The 25,450-nt window shown below is 40.6% G+C and overlaps 1 protein-coding gene across 3 annotated transcripts in view; it reads right to left on the minus strand.

Annotated features, from left to right (window-relative positions):
* TAOK1 (TAO kinase 1) overlaps positions 1–25,450 on the minus strand; it is a 69,512-nt gene that overhangs the window by 32,121 nt on the left and 11,941 nt on the right. For 2 of the 3 annotated variants that reach the window (XM_088177172.1, XM_088177174.1), the window contains exons 2-5: positions 8,297–8,523; positions 4,165–4,236; positions 1,149–1,250; positions 302–347 (exon numbers count right to left, since the gene is read on the minus strand). In XM_088177172.1, coding sequence (XP_088033298.1) covers positions 302–347; positions 1,149–1,250; positions 4,165–4,236; positions 8,297–8,428 — 352 coding nt within the window. In that variant the 5' untranslated portion in view covers positions 8,429–8,523. Of the gene's footprint in view, positions 1–301; positions 348–1,148; positions 1,251–4,164; positions 4,237–8,296; positions 8,524–8,869; positions 9,019–25,450 lie in introns of those variants that run through there. The other variant, XM_088177173.1, reaches the window with a different exon arrangement.

Genomic DNA, 25,450 nt, shown 5'->3' on the forward strand with positions numbered 1-25,450 from the left:
GTTTTCAGAAATAAATCTTGAACTGTCATGGCAGGAGAACCTAGAACTCAGAAGCAAACAAATAGCTGATGGACAACTTTAAAATCATATGAAGCAAGGAGAAACGAAGTACCTGGGAAAGGCAATATTCTACAGAAAAACCACTACAACTATGCAAGAATTTGACAAACTGTGCCTATTTATACATACTCTAGCTCCAAACAAAACTATAAACTCATGGAAAATTCTGTGATGCTGTAACCTCCTAGTTCAGTACTCTACTTCTGACTTTCCATCAAATAAACATGTGTGACTTACTTACCTTCTAGTAAGTCTGATGCTGATCCTAAACAATATTCCATAACAAGCTGTTATAGGAAGAAATCAAAATAGTTAGAAAATCTGTAATAGTCAATGTATGTTTTCTAGACTTGTACAGAGAAATCTAGAACTAATTCCTGGAGCACACAGTGCCATAACAAAGCAAGTACTGCTTGTGCCATAAACTGCATCCCAGCACTGTCACACTGACCCCTCCCACAAGTACATCTATAACTGCAATTAGGCAAAACCCTCCTGTGTAAGATACCAACCAACACCACTTCTAAGGAAGGCCAAAGCACATTCATAACCAGTTAGGTATTGTATTACATATCATATTTTATATGCACATACTTAACAGGAATGTTAAACTGCACTTAACAAGCTTATCAGAGTATTAAAAGGCTATTTAGGGATTTACTTAAGATTCTGTCCCAGTCAGATTTCAGAAAGAGAAACTAAAACTTTGCCCTACAGATTTATTGAAGCTAATTTGCAAAACAGTACTTAAAATTTAAACTATTAGTTCAATAATATGATTTCTTTAGTATATTGCACTACAAAACTTTATTAGTGATGGGTGTACATCATTCCAAATATTCAGTTTATCAAGCTAAATACACATAGAACAAATAGAACAGCAACACTTTATCTAAGCAAAAGGGAAAATTTCCTTAAATCTTGATTCCAGAAAGTACATTCAGTTTGCTGAGCACCTGTAAGGCCCTTGGCTATGGTCATCCCAGTCTGTGCAACACCAGTGCTCAGGTGCCTCCCAAAATCCAACTGGAGGGATCTCAAAGCACTTTTAACCAAGGCAAGAGGAGTGCAGAGCAGCAGATGCTTACCCATGCTGTATGCTCCCGCAGATAGCAGCCTTTGTATTCTATACTGTTAGGGTGTTTTATTCTTTGGAGGAACTTGACTTCCTTAATAATATCCTGCCATTTCTGTAGGGAATAAAAGGAATAGACTTTACAGAACTGTTACCCTTTTTTTTTTTTCTGGTTGTTGTTATTAAGTCATTTAATTATTTTAAGGGGCAAAACTATCTCAAGGTTCAAATCAAAATAAGTTTGTACCAACACTATGATGTTCACAGCTTAACTCCTCAGCAGACCTACAAAATAAGTTGCTGATCAATTAGGCTGTATGCAAAGATCTCTCATCAATGTAATGCTTTATATTTATATTTGTGCATAGGATATACTGGTAAACAATATCTGAGAAAGTCCTTAAAAAAGAAGTGATCCCCTACTAAGGGATACCAATTCTGTTGCCAAATCAAACATACACCCCAACCTGAAAGAGATGTGGGTGATAAGTGTCCTTCAGCAGGATCAGCTGCCTCTCTCAGCTCTTGTTACTATAAAGACCTATCCCTACTATTCACTATATTATACTGGAAGGCTCCCTTTATCAGCTGCCAACTATCTGACTACATTCTTGATAATGTTTCTCTATTACTGGTTTAATCTTTACAAGGGCCAATTTAAAATGAATTACCTACTAGATAAAGGAATGGTTCTGCTGGAGAAAAAATATAAACAGATAAAACAAAGCCAGGTTTGTAATAAGGGGAGCTCTGCTAGTGCAACTTTGAAGTACAGAAGAGGCCAAAATGTCAAGTTCCAATGTGTGCCTAGACACTGAAATTGATTCCCTTGGAGACCCCCAAGTCTCACCATGTGCTGTACATCCACATCTCCTCAGGCAAGAAAGGCAAAAGTCTGAGAGCACAACAGCAAAACTACAACTACCAAAAAAACCAAATGCAGTAGCTGAAACCATTTAAATATGCATCAATGTAAGACTGTTGACACTGCAAATGTCTTTGAGCACGAGTAACAATGCTGAAGTTAACCAGAGGGAGAGAAACCTCACCCAACACCAAAAGGCTCAAAAGCTCTTTTCCAGGTCCTGTTAATCTCTCAGCACACTCTTCCTCACATGTTGGTATGTGGGTAGCACTCACAGAGGGAGAGAGGGCCCATCTACTCTAAGGCTTTGGAAAACGTGCAAAATCTCAATAAAAATTTCAGGGTTAGAGAAGACACAAAAACAGGGAACATGGAAGTCCACAACTGAGGCAGCTGATTGACTACATTAAGCATTTCTCAACACCAGAAATGCTATAGAATGACACAGTGCAGCTGTAACATAAACTCTCACTGACACTGGAGTGACTTTGTTGCCTTTTACCTTCAGCCTCAAAGGCCTTGAGGTACTAAACAATTAAAACCAAACCAAGAAAGCACCATGCTAAACTTCTACATTGGGAAGAGAGAAGTGATATATTAGTTAAGAAGTATTCATGATTTCCTGCATAAAAAAAAAGCTCCAAGATCACACTAAGAGCACAGTACTACATTTTTCAAAAGTTTTAAACTTATTTTTAGTATAAAGTATGACTTTGAGAGAATAATTGTTCCTACCAATGATAAAATCTTATTATGAAACCAAAGTAAATAAAAATAATATCAGAATGCCCTTAATCAATTTTCTTTACATAGGCTAGATCATAACTCCAGTGAACTTCTAAATAAAACAAATAAATATGGACATAAAATAGAAAGTGTTTTAATCCTGGTCTTATTACTTTTTTCAAAATAAAGAAACATACGCATTGAAGACAAACAAAAGCTATTTCTGAAGCATGCACAGTTTGTTTCATTCATGTGAATAGAGTATTTATAGCTCACAGTAATTAAAACAGTAGGACAAGTAGCAAGTACAAATTATTCTTTCATCAGTACACAGTTAAACAAGTCACCGCAGCGACAAAACAGAAACAGGCATAGCAAATTTAACTCTGAAGCTAGAATTCAGGACTGCTGGAGAGATACTGCCACCTCTACCTCCTACACAGACATACACACACACGGAGGAAGGAATTGCTCAGCTCCTTGGAGTGCAGATGATCAATACACAAAAGGCAGGCACAGAAAGCAATGAGCTGTTAGTCAAACCCATCAGAGCAAGACTGCTGCTAAGATTGGAATATAGAGAATGGAGGGAGGGAACCATAAATGCTTTGGACAACATGCTTATGATAAATAATTCTGTTGAAAAATCATGCCGTGATTTGATAGATGTTATTTACCAGAAATAATATCAAATCAGCTGCTTGTGTCATCTTGGGCTTTTCAAGAATCTGTATTAGCACTTAAATGTTTCAAGTATAAAATCAACTCTCTCTGCTAAGCATCCTAGGGAAAGGAGACACATCTGGGGTGGCCATGAAAACACTTAATGTCTAAATCTCAGAGGCCCACTTCTACAGACCCCTCTGTAAAAACTGCCTTAATCCATGGCTCTGGCAATTCTTCTGGAATTATGCTGCTGTTCAGATTTTCACACTCATTCATTCACCACTCTTCTGCCTTTGTTTCAGCTTCTCACGAGCACAGTCATTCCAGGGAGGGATGTGTTCTGCCTCACTACTTTGTACAAGCAAGCCTCCCTCTGAAGCTCACTACTGCATCCATTCCTATTATTCCTTTGTCCAGGAAGCAATTTTTTTTTTTTAATGTATTTAAACTGGAACAGTTAAGGGCAATAAGACACCAGCATACAAACGCATCATTTTTAATTTTCTTTTTTCCCCTGTCTACACATTCATGTGGTCCCAAAAACAGCCCTTTGTATCTGAAAGAAGAAGTTCTACCCATCTTTTTCAGGAGCAGATTACACAGAAATACACTAAACAGTAAACTGATTTATTTTGTTCACACAGTACTCTTATTCACCTTTACAGTTACAGAAAATATTTCTCCTGCAGGAACTCAAGATCACTAAAATTATTCCATACAGTAATTATTTGCAATGATCAAGATTTAATATACATTAACATGTTCTACATACCTCATTGGACTGCTTCCCACTATATGACATTTTCTTGATGGCCACCACTTCATTGGTGCGCACATCACGTGCCTGTAACAGGAAAACACAATCCATCAGTTTCTTCAGGCCCCAGCATTCCATAACATGCAAACCACACACAATCATAAAATCATCTCTATTCTTAGTTAACTTTTGCAGAGCATTGAACTAAAATATCCTCCAAGAGGTGTGACTGCTGCAAGAATTAGAAATTTCTTTCCAAAGTGAAAGATCACCTTCCTGTCTGGAAGACAAGGTGTGACATTTTTCCACACTCAGCATCCACCAAGTCTCTGCAGGAGTCAAGCATTGTGACTTAAAATAAAAATCACAGCTAATAAAAGCAGCTCTGATTCAAGTAGAAGGGATTTTCCCTAAATCAACTTCTCTCCTTGCCCAGGTCCATTCCACATGAAACAGAAGCAAGGCTCAGCCACCCAGCTCCATTCGAACCATATGGAAAGATGTCACATGATGCACTGGAGATAGACACCAGTGGCTGGAGCAGGTTTCTCCTCAGTGCTCCCAAAAATTAGCTTTTGTGTCTTAAAGGAATGCAGATGATACAGAGGGACATGGCAGCAATCCAACTGATCCATCTTCAGATGAGACTTCTCAGTTTCATAGCATTGTTACTTACACTGCACCATAAATGTACATAGTTTTTCACACTTCAAAGGCAAACCTCCTGACTTCAGACAGCAACAATGCAAGGCAAGGACTAGACAAGAAAATTAGCTTTGTTCAATCAGCACCAAAGTAAGGGCTCACTCCCCACAGCACAAGAGGCAGCACCTTGCAGGAAGGATGGCTCCAGGTAAGACCCCAGATTTCCTCTGCTGGAGATTTCAGCAGCACAGGAGGGTGGTGCAGGAAAAAACCTCTGAGTCTCTCTGATAATAATAATCAACTTGGACATGAAGCCAAATGTTATAAAGCAGAATAATGTGCACCACAGCATTCACTGATGACTGATGAAAATGCTGATTTTTAATACATTTGTACTATAAAGCACAGCCTACCAGAACATGGATTAATGAAGTACTAGGGCTCTGCCTTTAGTAAAAAGGTTTTTCAGCCATGTTTTAATTTGGCTGTTCATTAAAGAGATTCCCAGAATTCCCTGTCAGTCTTTATTTCAACTGGTTATGATAAGCTTGAAACAATACTATTTTTACTTTTCTTTCTGTTTGAGCGGTTCATCTCACTACTAGTACCTGTAAAGTTGGGTGGGGGGGGTGACTCTTTTTGTTGTTTGAGACAAAAAAGGTAGAACAAAATTCTGACTCCTAGATCTTTACTGATTAGAGACAATCTCTGAAACATTCAGCTGTGTGAAGAACTGCCAATAAAGCAGGGAAGCAAAATACTAGAGTAAAGCAGAAGGAACCCAGCTCTAACAAAAGAGAGTGGGTTATTCTTCTGCTCCATCTGCAGTGTTCCAGTGTAGTAGGTTTCCTGTGTCAAGCAAAAGCTATTATTACACTGCAGAGCAGGGAGTATGGTAAGGATAATACCAAATATGATTCAGAGGTGCCAGACTTGCAGTTTCTAAGAAACTAAAACCATGAGGTGAACCAGCAAAATTCGTATCAATTATGACAGAAAAAAATAAAAGGAACTTTCTGCCATTGAAGGATACAACAGAAACAAAGAGACAGGAGTAAGATCAATACATCACCCGTTGGTGGGACTACTGCTAAAAGGGAAAGAAGATGGGTACAACAGTGAAACATTGAACTCTATTTTAAATAAGGTACGGGAAATTTCAAGATTATATGGATTTTCTATTGGGTAATTATCCCCACATTTATTTATCAACCACATTTTTTGGTGCAGGCTGTATGCCATGAAAGCTGCCTGGAGAGAGGATATTTTTGCATCAGAAAACCCAAGCAAACAACACCTGACAGAATCTGCTGAACACCTACAGTCCTAGAAAAGGAGAACTGTCCTGGCTGACACCCCAGAAATATTAAAATCACAGAGTTTCATTTCCTTTTTTTGGTTTCCCTGTCATCTCGGATAATTGAAAAAACAGTTCCTAGACAAAAGTCAGTAGGATGTGCAAGGCCAGCTCCCTTTAACCACCCAAATGAACAAGACTTGTTTTATGTATGCACATACATTCTGCTTTCCCCCCAAAAACTCCACACAAAGGATCAACATCTGGTGACCAGAGTAGCTTCAGCATTGATACAGGCAAAGTATGCACAAAGAAAAAGTGGAGTATGTCACCGGCTTCAGTAGTATAATTTGAAGCAGTTATTAACTATAATCCAATATTATATTAATTAGAGAAAGTTTTAATTGTTTGCAGTAGCAAAATCAAAATCTTGTTAAATAAACTTAAGAAGTTTTATTTCTAGCTTTACAGAGGAATAAAGTACCCAAGAGATAGACTCTCCTATGTTTTAGTTCATGATTATTTAATTCACATTAAATTTCCCTCTCTATGTTGTGTCTCTGATCTTTTGGGCTTCTGTTTGAAGGATGGGATACATTGCATGGAACAGATTCAACATCTCAGAACCATTAGCAGTAAAAAAGACACAACTCAAAACTTACAGGTTTAAACTTCCTAACACAGAAACACCAATAGAATGTCTTCATCAGAAACCCTCTCTTGACAAAAATGAAGCCCCCCCATGGGCTGGGGTTGTGTGATGCACTGCTTACTTGTCTTTATGCAAGTGCCAAGTCAGAGATACTTTCTGACAAAGACACACAATCCAAATGCCAGCAAGTAATTGCACTCTATAGTAAGCAAATACCGATGTATAATGAACTGGTGATTTAAAATGGTGAGGGAAAAAGAGAAAGAACGCTAGAAATTAATGGCCTCTGAGTTGCAATTGCTTTGGAGATGGAGCTGGTAATGGGCCATCAGCCCTTACCACAAGGACGAAGTTCAGGCAGGCTACAAATACCCCATGGCAGCTTCCTGCTGGTGTTTGGGAATGCTGTTTGCTTCCAGCTCACAGGCTACCTGCAGCTGCATTATGGGTTTCCGTATCTGTGTGGTCCATGCATGCCTCTGAAAGATACAGTTTTCCAAATATACTTCCATAATATTTCTTCAATAATATTTCCACATAGCAGGAAGACAGATTTGTCAGTTCCCTCCCTTGATATTACCACTTTAACCAAAGTGAGTAAATGAGGTGAATTTAAGACCACAGGTGAGTATTGTTTCTTTAGAAAACATTTCCTCCCCCAGATCTGTTCCCAGACAGTGGTGGCTCATAGTTTTAAGCAGGGAACAAAATTAAGAAGCTTTTCCTAATTAGTTCATCTGTGCTGCATTAAATTTGTGCTGGAAGGTTCCCAACATGGTCTGCTGCAATTATTAACACTGAATAGGCATCTCATAAAATACTGACACAAATGGCTTTCTGAAGGGAAATTGGCAGGTTTGGCCACACCTCCTATAATTATAAACGTGAAAAGGTTTTCTGAGGAAAGTGTTTTTTAATGAAGGCCCCACAGTATTTGGTTAACACACAGCAACCTGCACTGAAGCTGCCATGAGGATCCCACTGCCATCTGAGCCCGAGAAAAATTTTGCTGTCCAGAAATTCATGTCAAGTAAGTTTTATGCAGATGGCTACTGGGATTCTTGCCTGCAGTAGGAATGGATGTGACAGGACAAATGATAACAAAAGCACCAACACTCAGGTGTCAAACCTAAAGAATGGCTTTAAGGGAGCCTCGGGGTATGCACAAAGGGACAGAGAATTCAATTTCTCTCAAGGAACAAGAGGTGATAAGGAGATGATCAGATCAAGAGAACTGTATTGCCAGTCAGAATTGATGGAGGAGAAGTCCATGTTTTAATTTGCACATAAATCCCTGCTTGCAACATAATGATGCACCTAAAAGCACCAGGCAAGGACCAAATTTCCAGGGTTTTTTTTGTATGCAAACACCTTGCAGACTGCAAGTTTGTGAAAGGATTGAGACCACACAGACACACAAGATAACATCTCTGCTCCAAACACGAGACAAAAAAAGTCACAGTAGTTTCTTTTCCTCATTATGCTCAAAAAAGTCTACACCCACAGTTTAAAAAGAAACACAGCTAAAATTCACAAGTCATGTTGCTACTTACAAAATAAACTGCTCCGAAGCTTCCATGGCCAATCTCTCGGAGATCTGTGAAGAGCTTTTCTGGATCTTCTTTGAAGAAGAGCTCTGCAATTTCGGGGTCCTTCAGGCTGCCCGCTCGGCTGGTTGATGGCATCCTGCTGGGCAGTCAGCCGACCGACTATCTGGGTTTAAAGTGCTGCTTCAACCCTTGGCTCATCTGTATGAATGGAGCCTCTTCAGCATGGATTACTGCAAGAAAAAGATTGCAATCCTTCACTGATTATCCTCTGCTCAAAGAGCCCGAAACATGCCACAGCAAAGCAGCTTCCACTTCCTCCAGCGCAAGCAGCTCTGGTGTGTGAAGCAACACACCCTGTGTGCTGGGATAATGTCACAGCCCCACTGTGACACCAGTCAAGCATTTCTCTAGGACAGAAACTAAAATCAAAACACAAAATGAGGCGCATTCCATGCTCCAGCATCTGCTCGATCACCTGCAGAGCAGTCAGAGAATCTGTGACCTACAGCAACAACCAGTTCATCACCAATAAGGCCGTACCACCGCGACACCCTCCCTCTGAAGAGTTACACCCACCGTGTCCTAAAAAATTGTCTGAATTTTGTGGTATCTATCACAAAGTGCCTGCTCTTCAGAGGTTTACTTGCAACCCCTTTCTTCAGAGAAACAGCATCCAGAACAGGAGATACCCGATTCCACACCCCATGCTCCTCCTTCTGCTCAGCTTCATCAGAGGCAAACACACATTTAAACTGTGATTGGCACATGAGACAATGGACAATAGGCCATTGGCAAACACTTCCTTCAGAGGAACTTGCAGCTTCAGACACAACTGGGAATGTATAAAATTCTTTCTGTCTGCACCATGAGTTTGCTTTCATTTACTACAAGCTTTCTGTCTTGGAATCTATCCAGAATAGAAGTATACTGTTAAGTTGTGCTAAAATCTTACTATATCTTTACAACAGGTGATGCCAAAAAACCACTACAAATAAAAAGCCCTTTTCTTTTCCTCTTATAAGGGAGGTATTATGATTTCCTATCAAATCCCTGTAAATTATCACCAATAAAAACAATTCTGTCACTGGCAAACGGTTAATCACACATCTCGCTTCTTTCCAAAAAAATCTGTCTCGCCAGGACTTGTGCTTTTTTAATTTCTATTTCTTATCTCAAATTTGTTTTTTAAAAAAGTTAGGGGTTTATTTCCACGATGAAGATGTGAAAGACAACAAATCTGAGTTTAAACAACACATCAGAAGGCCCTGTCCGTTTCTCCTCCCTTTCTGGACACTATAAACTCCACCTTTCTCCAAGCCTCCAGACCATCAATGAATCATTTGTTTTCCAGTCCCTGCAGAGCAAATCCTGCAAGGATGGAAAAAGACATATTCCTGCATGTTTGTGCTCAGTGGTTCTCTCCTCTGGAGAGCTGCAGCATGTGGAAGTGCCACAGCCTGCCTGCTCCTTGCTAGAGACCTCCCAGCATTGCTGCAGAGCCTGGCCGTGAAATACAGCTGAGATGTACCTGGCTGCAAACTCCACAAGAGTCTCCAGTTTTTCTGAGGAAGACATGCACGGGAGGGAAGGGAAAATCCAACACTTTCCTCCAAGCAGTCAGCATTCAAAGAGATTTACAATGCAACCCAGAATGCGTTTCCGTGATAGCCTGCTCTCAGGGGATAAGGAAAAGCTGACACTGAAATCCCAGTGGTGGACCAAGCAGAAGAACATACACACACATACAGAAAATATGCAACTGCTCACAAGTCTGCCACACTGCACTGCTGAGCACTCACACATTTCCTATGGATGCAGGATCACTGCAGGAGCCTTGGAACAACCAGCATCTGCACACAGCTGCCAGTGAGGCCGAGTGGGATGCACAGGAATGGGACTGTGATATCCCCACCTTCCCTTGCATAACACAGTAACTAATACCGTGTGGGAAGGGAAATAATTAGCTCCAGCTCAGCCCATACCTGAAGCATGCTACATTTATGAAAGCTGGAGGAAAAGTAGGGTTTTTGTTATTTTTCTTTCTTTCTTATAAATCAACAATATTCCACTTGATTCCAGCTCTAGCAAGCACATAACACTGAAAGACAACTGTTTCACATTTACAGCCCCCAACAAAACAATAGACAAAAAGCATGTCAGAAAAGCAAGAGAAAGGAGCTGGGGGAAGGGAGCTGATAACCAGAGCACACTCAGTATTATTGAAGGAATGTTTCTTGGATCGACGGTAATGATGTCATGTTCCATCTTTTAAGAAGCATCAGATTCTTACAAAAAGGACATTGTTGTTCAAAAGCAACTGCTGCAATCCCAGAATGCCCTTTTCCCTACATCTGTTAGTCAGAGGGGCTAGGCTTGGATAAACCTGCTAAAATGGCCAAAAGTCACATGTCCCCGTGAGCGAGCGTGCGTGTGAGAGGCAGCGCGAGGGGAAAGCCCTGCGCTCGCAGCTGAGATGGATTACAGCCTTCTCCCCCTCCCCACCGACCCCCCAGTGCCAAAACAGCCACCAGACTCCTTCTTGGCGTCCTTTCTGAGCATGCCTCCAAAATGTCATCAACAGGAACATTTCTTCCTGCAGCTGAAACTCCTACCAGGCCCACTGACAACACACAGAGGCGTGGGACGGGACAGAGCAGAACTCCTCACCTACCGTGATACACCTTAAAATACACTTTTTTTTCCCCTTTATTCCTGAGAGCATCAAGAGAAATTTCATTATCTTTATCCTTGGAAATAATTGCTGCTTTGAAATGCATGAGCAAAAAAACATTAAGTATTAAAATCTATTTAACAGAATAGTCACAAACGTGTACATGACACTGTGCTTATCATTTGATCTCCTTAGATGGAACAATAAAATGAATTAATGTAAATTCCATCCATAAGAAAGCTTTACACAGCCTCGCTTAATAAAGTGCTCCCATTTTTATGGATGATACAATATTAAATTCCCTCAGACTTCTCTTTACCGAGACAACAGGCACTACCTGCCAAAGCCCAGCAGTGCCAGCAGCAGAGCTCTGCCTCCTGCCTTGCAGTAATGACACCTGAACGCTGTGGGGAAATGGAAGGGAAGGCAGGACAAGTGGATTGCAAAGCAGTCACTGCATTATTTTAAGTGCATTAAAAATACAGGCGAGACTCAGGATTAAAACAAAATCAACCCTACAACTAAACTGCACTGAAATTTAAATCACACACCAGCAGGCAGCTGGTCTTCTAAAGTACAGTCAAGTTGTACTTGGGTATTTTACATTTTTCCACCAGTGCAGTCTATTCACTACAGGTTTTTTGGATTGGTGCAGCTATACTGTTAAATAGAATTGTTCCCAGTGGATGGAACTGATCATCTCACTTTAACTCAGATCAGGTGGCTGGATCCTGGCTCTGGCCAAGGAACAGGCACTGCAAACAGGATACAGCACCCTCCGACTGTGTGTGACTACCTACAAGCCACCTTGCAGGCTGCTAAAATTAGAAAAAAATAAATCAACATTTTTTCCTAGGTGTCACTCATACAGAAAGATAATGTTGCTCTGCATAAACACAGCTACCAGGACTTAGATCAACTCCACTCTTAACCAGTAAGGTGGTGAAGGAACATTAAAAAGATTCAAAGCAAACCAGGGAATGACCAAGGAACAGGGCTGGCCCAGCTCTATTTCCACACAGTAGTCTGAACTCACTACACTTAGTGGCTACCATTACTGATGTAAATGACACTGACTACAGGCCAAAATGTTTTATCAAATTACTTTCATCTGAACAACTATCAGTTAGCAGAAACCGCATGCACACATCCACAAAAGTCTATGAATCGATGTTACATCCCTGTAATTATGGCTATATTAAAGGTACACACACACCCCTAGAACCTCTGACACAAGAAAGCTGAAGATGAGGACGGGATAAGACCTGTTCTCTTTGGAGTTTTCTGCCTCCTGCCATGTCATCTCAAGCTGAAGTTAAGACCCACCCCTGTGACTAACATCCCCTGGGATGCTGCAGAGCAGAACAAGCAAAGCTCGAAATGGTCAGTTGTCATATTTAAAGTGCATATTTCAGTCTTATGCTACAGAGATCTCAGAGAAATTAAAATCTGTCCACACTAAACTCTCTGACAGCTGTCAGTGTCACAGATAACCATTTTCAGGTAAATATAAACCAATGTACTAAGAGAATGTGCTTGGCCTTCTCTGCAGAAAAGAAGGGAATCACACACTGAGATTATCACCTGCCCATATTATTTCTCAAGTTCCCATTCAAACCAACTGAGTGAGTGACACGGACTAGAAGGTACTTGGTTACACTAACCATGAGATACAGCAAAGCATTTTTATTTCCTTAAGATGGTTCAAAAGTTTGCAGAAAACAAATTACACCACACGCTTGTAGATAATGAGCACTGAAGAGCAGCATGCTTTATCCCTACAAATGACATTTCAAGGAACTAACACATCCAATAAGAATATGAGAACCAGGGCTAAACAAATACCATGTGAGCACAAAATGGAAACAACAAACAGATTTCTGCATCTATCATCCCATGTCTCCTCATTTCACTGGGAACAGGACTTCCACAATGGCTACGGAGGAAAGTTGTCTTCTATTACTGAACTATAAACAAAATTATTTACAATTCGAGACATAAATCTTGTTCTATGTTATAGTCACCTGGTATCCCATACCCTTAGCACAGTAACATCTATAAAAACTTCTCTTTGGTGTCAAACATAGCTACACTGTGTGTTTTTCCCTGATAGAATATATATGACACTTTAAAAACAAACAAACCAAGCAGGAGACCAGTTACAGCCCCTATGATCTTCACAGCTGACGCTCTAACAGCAAAGACTAAAAAGTGAATATTCAACAGAAAAAAACTACTGGTTCTTCGCAGATCTTCTTACTCAAAGTAATAAAAAAACAACAAAAAAACCCTCACCACTAAAAAACAACTCCTCACCACAACATAACTTTATTTAGAGACTGATATTTAGATTTCTTTAAACAATCTGCATTGCCGGTAGTACAAAGAGTTGCTAAATCTTAGTGTAATTTTCTCTGGCATGATCTAATTCACAAGCATCAAATAAGATGGGGAATGAGTGTCCTCATACAACTATCAAAAATGGGAAAAGGGATTTTCTCTTACTTGCATATGGGTCAGATCCAGGGAGTGTATGAAGCTGAGATTAAATTATCCTCTCAACACACTATTAAAAATTTCCTGAATGGCTTCCAGCTGACACTGAAAATTTCCACAACTATCCTAAATATGATAAACTGAAACTATTTAAAGAATTGACTTTCAATTTTTTTTCTTTTACTTGCAACTATGCCTAAAGTAAGAGCTAGATGGTAAGAATGCTTAAAGAATGATTAGATTATAAAAATGCTTAGAATAATGAATTTGAAAAGTTCTTCTGTAGCATAGAATACTTGACCCAAAAGCACAAATTCTTTTGGAAGCAGGAGACAAATCACTCCTCATTTTTATAAACTTGGAATAAAAGCTTGCAAGACAAAAAAGATAAAAGCACTCTAAGAAAAGTAAGAATTTAACCTGGAACAGGAAGTGGAAGGGCTGTACAGTTCATGGGAACACAGCAGAAAAGATGATGAAGGTCCAGCATCAGAAGAAACGAACAACCATCAGGCAGTGCTGATATATGTGACTTTAGGAATGATGCCACTTACCCTTGACTTAATTTTACATTTAAATCAGCCTTTAAAATTTCAGCCTTTAAAATTTTATGCATGGAGTTACCCTATACAGAAAGATAAAGGGCAGGAATTACCCACTACAGGTCCTATCACTTTTATTTACTGTTCCCAAAAGCTAGGTGCCAGTTGGTGGTGGCTTTCTGCAAGGGCACAGACAGAAGGAATTCTGTCGGCTTCTCTGAAATTCAGGGAACCTACAGCCAGTGTCAGGTTCAAGATTGCACCCATCCTTCTGCAAAGTTCAGCAAACACAGAGGACTCACGTTCATCAGGTCCTTCATGGCTCCTGGGAAAGTACATTCCTGATCACTGCACCACATTTCTCCTTCCAGCAAGCTTGTCAAAACTATATACACTGTTTTTTATTGCTTTGCATTTCTTCAAACCTCTTTTAACCCAGCCTCTGCTCCACCCAGTCAGACCCTTTTTTTCCTGTTCTGACAAAAGCAGAGTAATTCTCAAGGGCCTTAACATGCTCTGAACACATGGAAGAAGAGTTACTCTGCTCATAGCAGAAGGTGGCTGTTTCCTTGAATAGCTAAAAATCAGCTTCCTGTCCACCCTCAGCGACCCCAGGCAGATGGCATCAAGACAGATGTGTTCCAGTGACTGTCACAATGGAACGTCCATCAGCACCTCAAACGTCCCAGAACAGACAGGAATTGTAGTCCCTTGACTCATGCAAAACCCCATATCACAGACTCCTTGTGCACTTGGCCAAGCCTCTCCCCAAGCTAACAACATGTTATTTTTTTCTTCTCCTAGTTCTGCAATTTGGAATTCTTCCTAGAGTGGCAATTAAGGGGAAAAAAAACCAAAAAAAACAACAACAAACAAAAAAAACCCAACAAAACCAAAAAAAACCCAACAGAAATGAAACAAGAAAAGGCTGGAGAAGCAGCAAGGGGCATTTAACTTCTCCCATGCCCAGCAAAGGGGACAAAGGGCACTCAGGAACATCTCCCTTGGGATCCTGCTAACTTACTTTTACCACTTAGTCATGAGCTGCAGCTCAGACAAAAAAATGCTGACAAAGTAATGAACTTGCCTCTCTTTTAATGATCTTAAAATCATTCTTTTCAGTACATTTGTTCTCCACACTGGATCCACCAGGGCTGTCAGTCATTAAGGAAAAGGGAGGTGCAGATGAATGACATTCTACAAGAAACTGTTAGAAAAATGTTAACTACTCAGAAAAATATCCAAAACGCTGTCACCAAACTGATCAACCTAAAATAATGCCAACTACAAGCAGAACAAAACCACCTGGAATGGAATGAGCAAACTGGATTGTGGAAGGTACCTGTGGAGCATGGGAAGCCCCACTGAGATTCTTTTCCACATTGCTTTTCACTCCATGTACATGAGATGCTCCTTTGCTTTCTGCCAGTCTCCAGGGGAAGGGAAAAGACAGATTCATTTCATCTCCAAGTGAGGACATCCTTCTGCTGCCAAAGCCTGAAGCAGGTGAGATCTTAGGGCCATGCTGGACACTTCCATCACTTGCCTTACAGCAGCAAGGGCACTTCACATGGTCTCTAACCCCATGCACATTTCTGTAACAAAGTTCTGCTTCCTGCACAGGAACAGAGATCCTTCTCCATAGGAGTTCAGCAAAGAACAGGCATGAAATGCTATCCCCTTTATCTTTCACATTCCCTCACCTAGGTATTTCTAGAAGGAATAGATTAGAAGGATAAGATGAATCTGCACCTGGATATTACAGTGAATTCTTGCAATTTTTTGTCTGTGTGAGCATCTATGTTCAAACAGGCTTTTCTTCCCCACTCAGCCCTTCTTTCTTCATCTGACAAGGAACAAGCCTACCATTCCTATAAGATTCCTTTTTCAATTTATTTTTAAAGGATTTTTGAGAAACGCTTCTATCCTGAAAAAACCTCTTTGCAGGTTTTTTTCCTTTCTCTGCTTTTCTACCTCTGTTTTTTTCTTTCATTATACTTTTTCACAGAATAGCCTCAGGAAGACACTTTTATGTTCAAGCACTGCTTGCATTTCTCTTATACATGTACTTGTAGACTCTGTGCCTTACTTTGATTTCCTCTCAAGATTCTGACACTAAAATGTCCATCATCGACTCCTTGAATTACTTACCCTAGCATACTTTCTGATCCTGCTGAGCTGTTCTGCTTGGGTGTTTACTTTCCAGGAATGTCACTAACAAAAGGGTCAGAAAGTTGCATTTCCCAAACCTTCACTGACAAGCCCAAGATCTGTGTTTCTGGGCTGGGTGTAAATATTTGTTTTTAATTATTTCTACAATATTTCAAGTTTTTTAAGAATTTAAAAGATAACTAACTGGCTAAGTGTGTTCTTGTCTTAAAGACAAGATATTCTGAACAAACTAAATCTGTTTTGACAGGTTTCATGTGTCAGTTACAAACACAAACATTCCTAACACTACCTGTACTCCTGAAAATACTAGTTTTGTTAACTGCCAATTTTTACAACGTCACTCACACCAAATCTACCACTGACCCTACCACTTAAATAACATACATAAAAGGCATTACTGATGCAATTGAGAAAAATTAATGCAAAAAAGCATCTTGTTTTTTATTTTCTACTATTTAAAACAGAATATCCCACTAGATCAAAAATCAGACCTGCAGAACAGCTGAAGAATAGCCAAGAATTAGTTTCTCAAAGACCAATGCTATAGAAGTTCAAGAAGTGCTCACCATTCCTTGACATATTCAACACTAACATCTCCTGGATGTCTTTGCTTGTGATAGTTCTGGTACATTTATTAAGAAGGTCAGCTCTAAATTTAGTGATTCCTTAGGCTAGCAAAGCTATGAGGAAGGCAACTGGAAAAAATGAAATCTTCTCTCCCCCTTCTTTTGCAATTCAGTAAGTTCACAGTCCTTGCCAACTCTTTTCCTTTACTAACATAAAGCATCACATTAATAAACATTCTGTGAGTGCATCACCTACAGCCAGCTCTCCATGGCCATGTCTCTCCAACCAAGGAGCACATGTTACAACAGATCCAGTGTGGGAGATGCTGTGCTGGCAGCACACTGGCCAGGAAGAGGTTAGCAAGAGGCCAGTTGATGAGAGTCAATTAAGTCTAGAGGCAAAAAACACTGGGAAACTCCAGCTGCCCATAAAAAAAATTAGTCAGATATCCTAATGGGACTTGAGTTTAAAGAAACCTTTTCTTGACCCCTAAGCAATTCTGTCCCAGAACAATAAATAGAGTAAACGTAAGCAAATTAGCTATTTTGGATTCAGCATAAATAACTCAGAAATAAGCTACTAAAGCTCACAACATAGATAATTACCCTTGAGAAAAGAAGTAATTAAAAAGTGGCAGTATCACCATAGTTTTAGAAAAGAGGCCTGCAAGGAAGCAATTCAAAGTCTTTCTGGTCAATCAGTAAAAAAAAATAAAAAAGAGAAAATGTTTAAATTGAGCTTGCAAATGAATTCCCTGGAGAGCAGAAGAACTCACACTCCCACTCCAGCAAGAAGCTGTGTCCACCCCTCCAGTCCACGAGTCAGATTCTCATTTGAGCAAGTATAAACCTGGCAAAACTGATGCCAGTGGGAAAAACATGAGGCAGAAAATAAAGCTAAACACAAACAGATAAATCCAGGAGAACTCTGTGGGATTCTGTAGGAACAATCTTACAGACCAAGCTGCAACAGTGAGAAGCCTCGGGCAGTCACCCAGCCTGACAAAAAGCCACATAAGGGAACAGGAGAAAAGGTAAATGACCTGCACAAAGAAGATAACTTGGTATAAGGTAAGGTGCTTTCACAGACCAAGACAGCTGGTCCTTCCATAAACACATAAATTAAACATTACTGACCGATGGGGACGAGTAAGTGGCTGCCCTAAAGTCTGACGAAGCTCCAGAGTGACGTACAGCTTTTGTCACAGCTGCTGTCCCCTTCCAGCAGCTGCTGCTGCTCCAGAGAAGCTCCCAACAACGGCTGCAGCCAAACTGAACAGAAGAATTAACTGAACTATTAATTAGTGGAGCAACATGCTAATCACTTGGTGACTGTGCTGCACTAAGAATCAGAAAATGAACCATTTAGGCGCTAGACTATATGTCATTAAAAGAACAGAACAACTCAAAAGGATATTCAAAAAGTGGAAAAAGCACACAAAATTACTGCGAGAATTAGTCATAGGTGGAGAACAGAATCATCACCTCTGAGTTGATACAAAACTAAAAAAAGCAAGAGGTCAGATAATAATTACATTACATTTTGAAAAAGAGAAAAGGCTCTTGCAACCAGAGTGACCACAGATAATGTGTGGATCCAGCATAATATCTGCACTTAAGATCTGGATGGGAGGGAAAGGTACATTACATGTTTTATTCAGGGCAGCTGACAGCGTCAAAAAGTACACAGGAACCTTAAAAAAGAGTATGAATGAGCAACAAGACAGGAGATGAAAGGTCAAAAAAAGTAAAGACCCATAAAGCACACATCTACTCTCAAACTAAACATAACTCAGGAGCTGAGCATGCTACAGAAAACACAGCAGAAATGACGGGACAATTATGCCAAAGACAATGTCAGACTGTGTTTCTTTAAAAAACAAGATGAAAAATCAATCAGAAAAATAATACAGAATTTCTGACAGTACTTGAAGAAGTCTCTGCCATGGCCTGCTCCTGGAGATTATTCTTCATTCACATATAGCAGTAAAATGGAAGTACAGTAAGAAAAAACATAGAAATGGGAAGTTGTAAATGCCTAAAAAGATAAAGCTTGAGGAGAAAAGGTGTACGAGGTAAAAATTATAAATAAGGTCATGATAAGACTTCATGCTCAGACTGCAAAAACAAAGGGAGAAGCCATAAAAGAGCCATAAGAGCAGCATATTTATAACAGAGTGAAAGAATTCAACCAATCAAGGTATAAACAGCAAAATTAACTTGCAGAAACAGCTGTGAGGCATTGAGCCCATGAGATAGAAACTGCTTTTTAAACCAGACATTCAGATGAGTAAGAACATCCACAGCCAGGTCAGGTAAGGTATTCCTGGATGCTCCTGGCACTGCTTCTGAAGCACCCAGGTTGTCACCACTGCCAGGGACAGCAGATAGGACCAGACAGGCGAGGTATCAGAACCTGGATGAGAATTTTTATGTTGCTATTCGTCCAGGGTCAAACAAGCACCATCAAAACACACCTTGTTATGAAAAAGGTCAAATTGTTTTAACAATTTAAAATCAATTTTTATAAAATATAGGATTACTATCATAAATAGAAAAAAAGATAAATAAATGGATGGCCCTTCAGCACTGGGCACAGGAAGAGAAGCCCTGTCAGAACAAATGACCACTGAAAGATTATTCTGTTCTTTAGGAGTGAGCAACTCATTGCAGCACACAGACACTGGCAGTGCAGCAAGGATTTACAGCTGCTTACCTAAGTTTATAACTTAAAGCACATTCAAAAATGGGTTCAAACATATTTCAGCTTGAAAAGAGTTTAAAACCTTTTATAGCTGTTAAATCTGTGCTACTAGATTATCTGTACCCATAAATGGGGTAGCTTTAATGAGCAATTATGTCACACGTTTCTAGAGCCCGTGAGCACCTCCTTTCCTGCTGGAATTCCCCGAAGTCATGGCAATTTGTCCAGTTTTATTTCAGCTCAGGTTATGTTTTTTCCAGTCTTCACATGACTGAGCAGAACCATTTCCTACAACAGCACACAACAAGGGGAAGAGGCAAACAACCAAAACCAAACAAAAACAAATTTTAAAAATCCCCCTTTTTTTTTTTTTCTATTCTTGAAGAAATGCCTCTCCACCAGTTTCTGCAAGACTGGATGCCTTCTCTTTGTGCTTTTCACTTAAAACAAAAAATAGTTTTCAGTATGCATTAAGATAACAAGCATAACCTTTTAATTTGATGAGTTTTATCTGCTTTCATGGGGAAAATGCTCATTTCAAATAATACACAAAACAATTTGTGGATCAGATGTACAGAGTATGTCTCAATTGGATTGTTAAGATCACAGGACTGAAGGTCCAATTAAGTCCCGTTCCTGCTATTTTAAGCAACTTTATAATAGGATCCAATCATCAAATAATAACCAACTCCTGAGAACTTCTTGAAGCCACTACTCTGATTACCAGACTGCTCCAGAACCCCACTCCTATTTTGATTAGGAACCAATTTAAGATTAAGAACTGATTAAGACTGATTTACAGACTCATTATTGTAAGCTCACACTGCCTTACTCTTTTTCCCACACCGGCCTTAGTGTTTAAACAGTTTTCTTCCCTTTACAATACTAAGGGATAAGCACAGAGATAGAATACTGTCCCTTAAGCCTGTTAGCTAAAAAAAGCCAGTTTTGTCTCACTTTATGATGCAGGAGAGAGAAGTGACTTCCCAGACTATCCCAACAGCCCTTCCTCACATCTGTCCCAAATGAAGCTTTTTTTTTTTTTTTAAATCCTCCACCACCATTTTCCACATCTGCTTATTTCCTAGATACATAGCACTAAAGTTTAAAAATCACTGGTATCAAGGGACATAGTCAAGTCTTTTGCATCTTTCCATTTCTGATAAATAATATTTTTCTATTTCATATATCTTTATGTATTTTCTATGTTATTATATACTTGCTACTGCATGATCACTCACTTTGAACTATTCCATTTAGGTCTCCATACTGCAATCCTCCAGCTCACTCGGTCCTGCCACAGACTCCAGTCCCCCAGCTCTGCACAGCAAATTCCATTAACACAGTCCTTCCACATGTACATCAAGACTAAAACTCCACTTAAAACTATCTGAAGACTGGACCTTGAAAAGTTACCAGCCCACATTTCCTCAACAGGATTAACTCATCCTTACACCATAAAACTACACTTGGCTTCAAGAAATCTCCAACATGCTGCTGTGCCCTGTGCTGTCCTGACCCACACCTACATGGGAAGGACTGTACCTTGCAGTACTTGTCCAGCCCAGACACTGCTTGCTCCATCAGCTCTCCAGCAACCCATTCCTTTTGAGGATAATCCTCATAACCCACCTGTCCCCAGCCATGGGAAACACTGCAGAATTGGTTTTTCAATCAGAAGGTGTGGGTGGGCACGGAAAACATACCCTTGCTGTAGATGGAGGAAGGGATCAGAAGTGTGCAAGAACCACAATCCTTTCCACTCCTGTGCCAACAGCTGCCTCACATTCCTGCCTGACAACTCCCCAGGATGCTCTTGCTCCCCCATCATCTTCCCCAGCTGCTATGGCTGGGCAAGACCTCACCATCACCAAAGTGCCATGACAAACACAACGCCTTCTGGCACGGACTTCACCAGGTACCAACTGCTCCAAATCCACCTAGGCAAGGCACCAACAGTGGGGAGGGGAAACCTGTTTGTGTGATGCTGGGAATGAGTCCCACACCCACGGCTCAGCCAGCCCTGGCCTCTGAGCAAGGAGAGAGGCAGGAGCAAGAGCAGAGGGCAGCAGCAGCCTGCTCCCATCCCACATGCTCGTGGTCTGTCCAGCCAGCGTCTGTCCTGCACTTCCAGCAGCTGGGAGGGAACAGAGACCTCCTCATCCTGGCACAGAAGGGAGGTACATGGTCTGTTTACCCAGAATTTTTGGGCATGTCTGCTGAAATTCCAAACCCCCAAAAGATTTATTGTAGAAGCTCTGGCATCACTTTCAAACATGAACACACATCCTAGCAGTGAGAAATGAGACTGAAGCAGGAGAAGTTTATAAGAGCCTGCTTCCCAAATTCTGGTAGTCACAGGTTTGCGTGCTACATTACAGCTGTTCTGATTGCTGACATCTCATCTCTTATGTACTTATATACCCATTGCCATAGTAACCAAATTCCTCAGAACATATAATGCAATTTTTGTATCTGGTGTATTAGAACAAAATTATTAAGGTTACAAAGGCAAGCACTCCAAAATTAGAAAGTGTCAGAATACAGACTGCCATCTCCCTTGCCAACCCATCTTCTTTTGCTGCCTCCCTCCCTATCTCCCAGGCTCCCAAGTCACCTCTCCTGCAAACCTCCAGCTCCAGTTCTCCATCAGCTCCAGCTCCTTCCTCTTTGACCCCTCTGCAGTCCCAGTTTCACTGTACTCTGTCCTGACATATTCTTATCTCTCCCCTCTCATCTGACTTTTATACCTCCTGCATTCACACCAGGCATTTTCCTCCTCCACACTGCCTGAGTGCTCTCCAGGAATGATTCACTGAACACAGGACAGATTCCTGACAGTCTAGGAACTGGAAACAAGAGGAGCCTCTCTTGCAGGAAAAAGTCCTTCTGATCTCTCACAGGCCAGGGCTGGAGCATCTTCTGCTGCTCTCTAGGGATACCTGCCTGCTCCAGCACACTCTGTGCTGGTTCACCCTCTTATTGCCATTGCACTGCAAAGATGGGTCCCACTATGGAATATAAGCCTCCATTTAAGAAGTGCTTGGCAAATACAGAGTCTCCATCTTGATAGAACCTAACATAAACAACCTAACCTTTATACTTTACCTGCTTATAGAATTATTTTATACACATATATATATTTTGCTAGGAAGAAGATACATGCATAGAATGCTTAAGTGATGCGTTTTCCCAGAACACCTGCACCTGCAAACACTGTGGAGTCAAGAGCTGAATCCACTGCAGTGGAACACACCCAGCACATTCAGCACATCTCTCCTTACAGGTTTCCTAAAAAATCCATCAAACCACAGACTTAGACATCCTTGTGCTTGGCTGCCTCTCCACTAGAGAAAAAGGTTGAGTTGATACATCATTCTGCACACACAGAACCTACTTTAAAAAAATTATCTACCTCTTTTCTGGTTTGACAGTATTACTAACTGTCCTGAAAACAAGGGATGAAAAAGGTGGATCAACATCTGCACCTGAAGCAAATAATTGGAACAACAATTCATAAACACGGCCCACAAAGCAGGTTTAACGCCCAAGCTTCATTCTACCTGGGTTAACTCTTACTATGAGCATTTTTAAAAAATTTTCTCTGGTACACCAATTCTTCAGCTCTTAAGTAAGAAATGCAGCACTTTTTCTGGTCTGAAGAGAGGAGGAAACAGCTTAAGCCACTTGTACATATATATTAAGTGCTACAGCATTTTAAGGCTGGGAACAGCAATTTCAGCTCGTGCAGAAATACATCCATCCTAAATTTGACAGAAAACTGTAATCAGAAATTGGTTTATTTCAACAGCACAAATCCAAACACCTCTATATTTCACAGGTTCTTTATGTGCTCTCACATAAAGCCACTTAATCCAGCTGTTCTCAGCAATCATTCACAAAAGCAAATGAACGAAAAAATAATCAGCAACCATTTCCACTCCTACCCTTTAACTGAAGGGAACAATAATTTGACTGCTTCAGTCAATGGACAAAACTATTTTCTGTGCATTTAAACAGAAGGTTAATTGAGATGTGGTGGCACCAGCTCTCACATTTGGACTTCTGAAAAACAAGGTTGTCCTGCCTGTTTCAAGGACTTTGGTCTCAGCTTTTCCAGGAAGTGAGGCAGGATGCTGCCAACAGGTGACTTTTACAAGACTGAACTGATCTTCAGGAGACATAAAGGAGTAGCGTTGCAAACAAAAAGCCAATTAAATTTATTTTATTTTCCTCCTTAAGCATTCCAGCGGGTAGGGAGTGGGCTGGAAGGCTGTGTCCTGGCCTGGGCCATGCTGGATGGCAGTGCTGGCTGCTCCCAGGAGCTGCTGATCAGAAGGAAATCAGTAATTTGGTCTAAGCTAAACCACGCTGCTCAGAGTCACACAATCATGCCATGTAATGAAGGATGGGAGATGGAGATGATTAAAGCTACTACCCAGAGCAATAACCACACAGCACAGCTGGAGTAGGACTGAGCTCTTTGGTCTGAAGGACCTCCTTAAAATGGTCTGCAAATATGTGGTGACAGGAGGGGCCTGACTCTAGCCAGACATGAAGAAGCAAAGCATCAGGGAACAAGGACAGTCACAAGAGTAGTCCCAAGAGAGCAGTGGCACAAGGGATCTTGCCAGAGAGATGTTAGAAATTTTCAAAAATCAATCACCTGCTGGTTTGTTTTGGTGTTGGGTTTGTGTTCTTTCCTTTTTTTTTCCCCCCCTCAGAAACAGGGTTTGATGTTCTTTCTCCATTTTCAAAGACAAAGCAGGAGAAGTTGGCTGCATTAGAGTTTCAATACTGGAGTGGTAAATCTTTGCAGAAGAACAGCTAAGTTGGTGAATAACAGAATCAGGACCACTAACAGAAGATTCTGCCTCTAGACTCTCAGCCTGCCTCCAGTCAGAGAACATGGAGGCCAAAGGCTGTCTCTGCTCCAGCAGATGTTTAGAGGTAGATGTTATCAAATTCCTTCCACATCTGTTTAGATTTCAGGAGACAAGCACCCACATCACACACAAAAAAACCACCCTCATATCCTTTTGTCAGCCAGCTCTCTGAAGGGGCACAGAGAAAGGAGGATCTCCTCAGCCCAAGAGGCTGCCTGTGAAGGGCACAGGTAGGGTGTAACAGCAGAATAATACAGGAAATTTTTGCACTACTGCAGTCTGCACTGCACCTTCTCTAGGGATAAATAAAATTCCGATCTCCACAATCTCCATGGCTGTCAATCTGACACCTTTTGTGAATACTAAATTCACACATACAAAGAACTTTCTCCTTTGTAGGTTTTGAAACATCTCACACTGTTTCCTACTGGTAACAGAACAAGCAGCATAATTTCATACCTGGCAATTTGAAGCCTCTCTCAGCAGTTTGGAATAATGGATTATGCCTTTTGTTTGTCAGTAGGAACAGACAAATAAGAGGAAAAAAAAACAACTGCAAAGTTTGAAGCAACAATCCCTGTATTAGAAGGAGAGCTATTTTCTGACTGCTCCTGTTGGCTAATAAACAAAAGAAACGTCAGGTGTCCATTTTATAAATTCTAAGGATCTTGGATTTTTGAACTGGGAAAGTAGGACAACCTCCTGATACCTTGGGCAGATACATCCCTGACAACCAACCAGCAAAAAGCAAGAACTGCTCCCTCATCATGCATGCAGCTCACCCGAGCAGCCCAGCTGGACAGGGAGCTACTGAGAGCTCAACAGGCCATGCCAGAAAACAGAAAACACTATTTACTTTTTGGACACAAGCTATAAAGAGCAACCAAGAAGTAATTAAGGTTCTCGAACACAACAAGGCAAAAAATATCAGTTCCAATGTTGCTCACTGCCCAGAAGTTCTTACTACATCTGGAGAGTTTCTCAGAGACCACCCCATCCTCTCACTATCAACACTCAAGTTTAGAGTCTCCAAAAGCCTCAAAATGCCTTTCTGTAAATTATTTTGCAAAGTCATTCTGAATGAGGGAATATCTAAAGCTCTAGCCTGAAAAAGAATAAA

This window comes from Sturnus vulgaris, chromosome 21, assembly GCF_052056855.1.
Source record: "Sturnus vulgaris isolate bStuVul1 chromosome 21, bStuVul1.hap1, whole genome shotgun sequence".
In the NCBI taxonomy this organism is placed as follows: Eukaryota; Metazoa; Chordata; class Aves; order Passeriformes; family Sturnidae; genus Sturnus; species Sturnus vulgaris.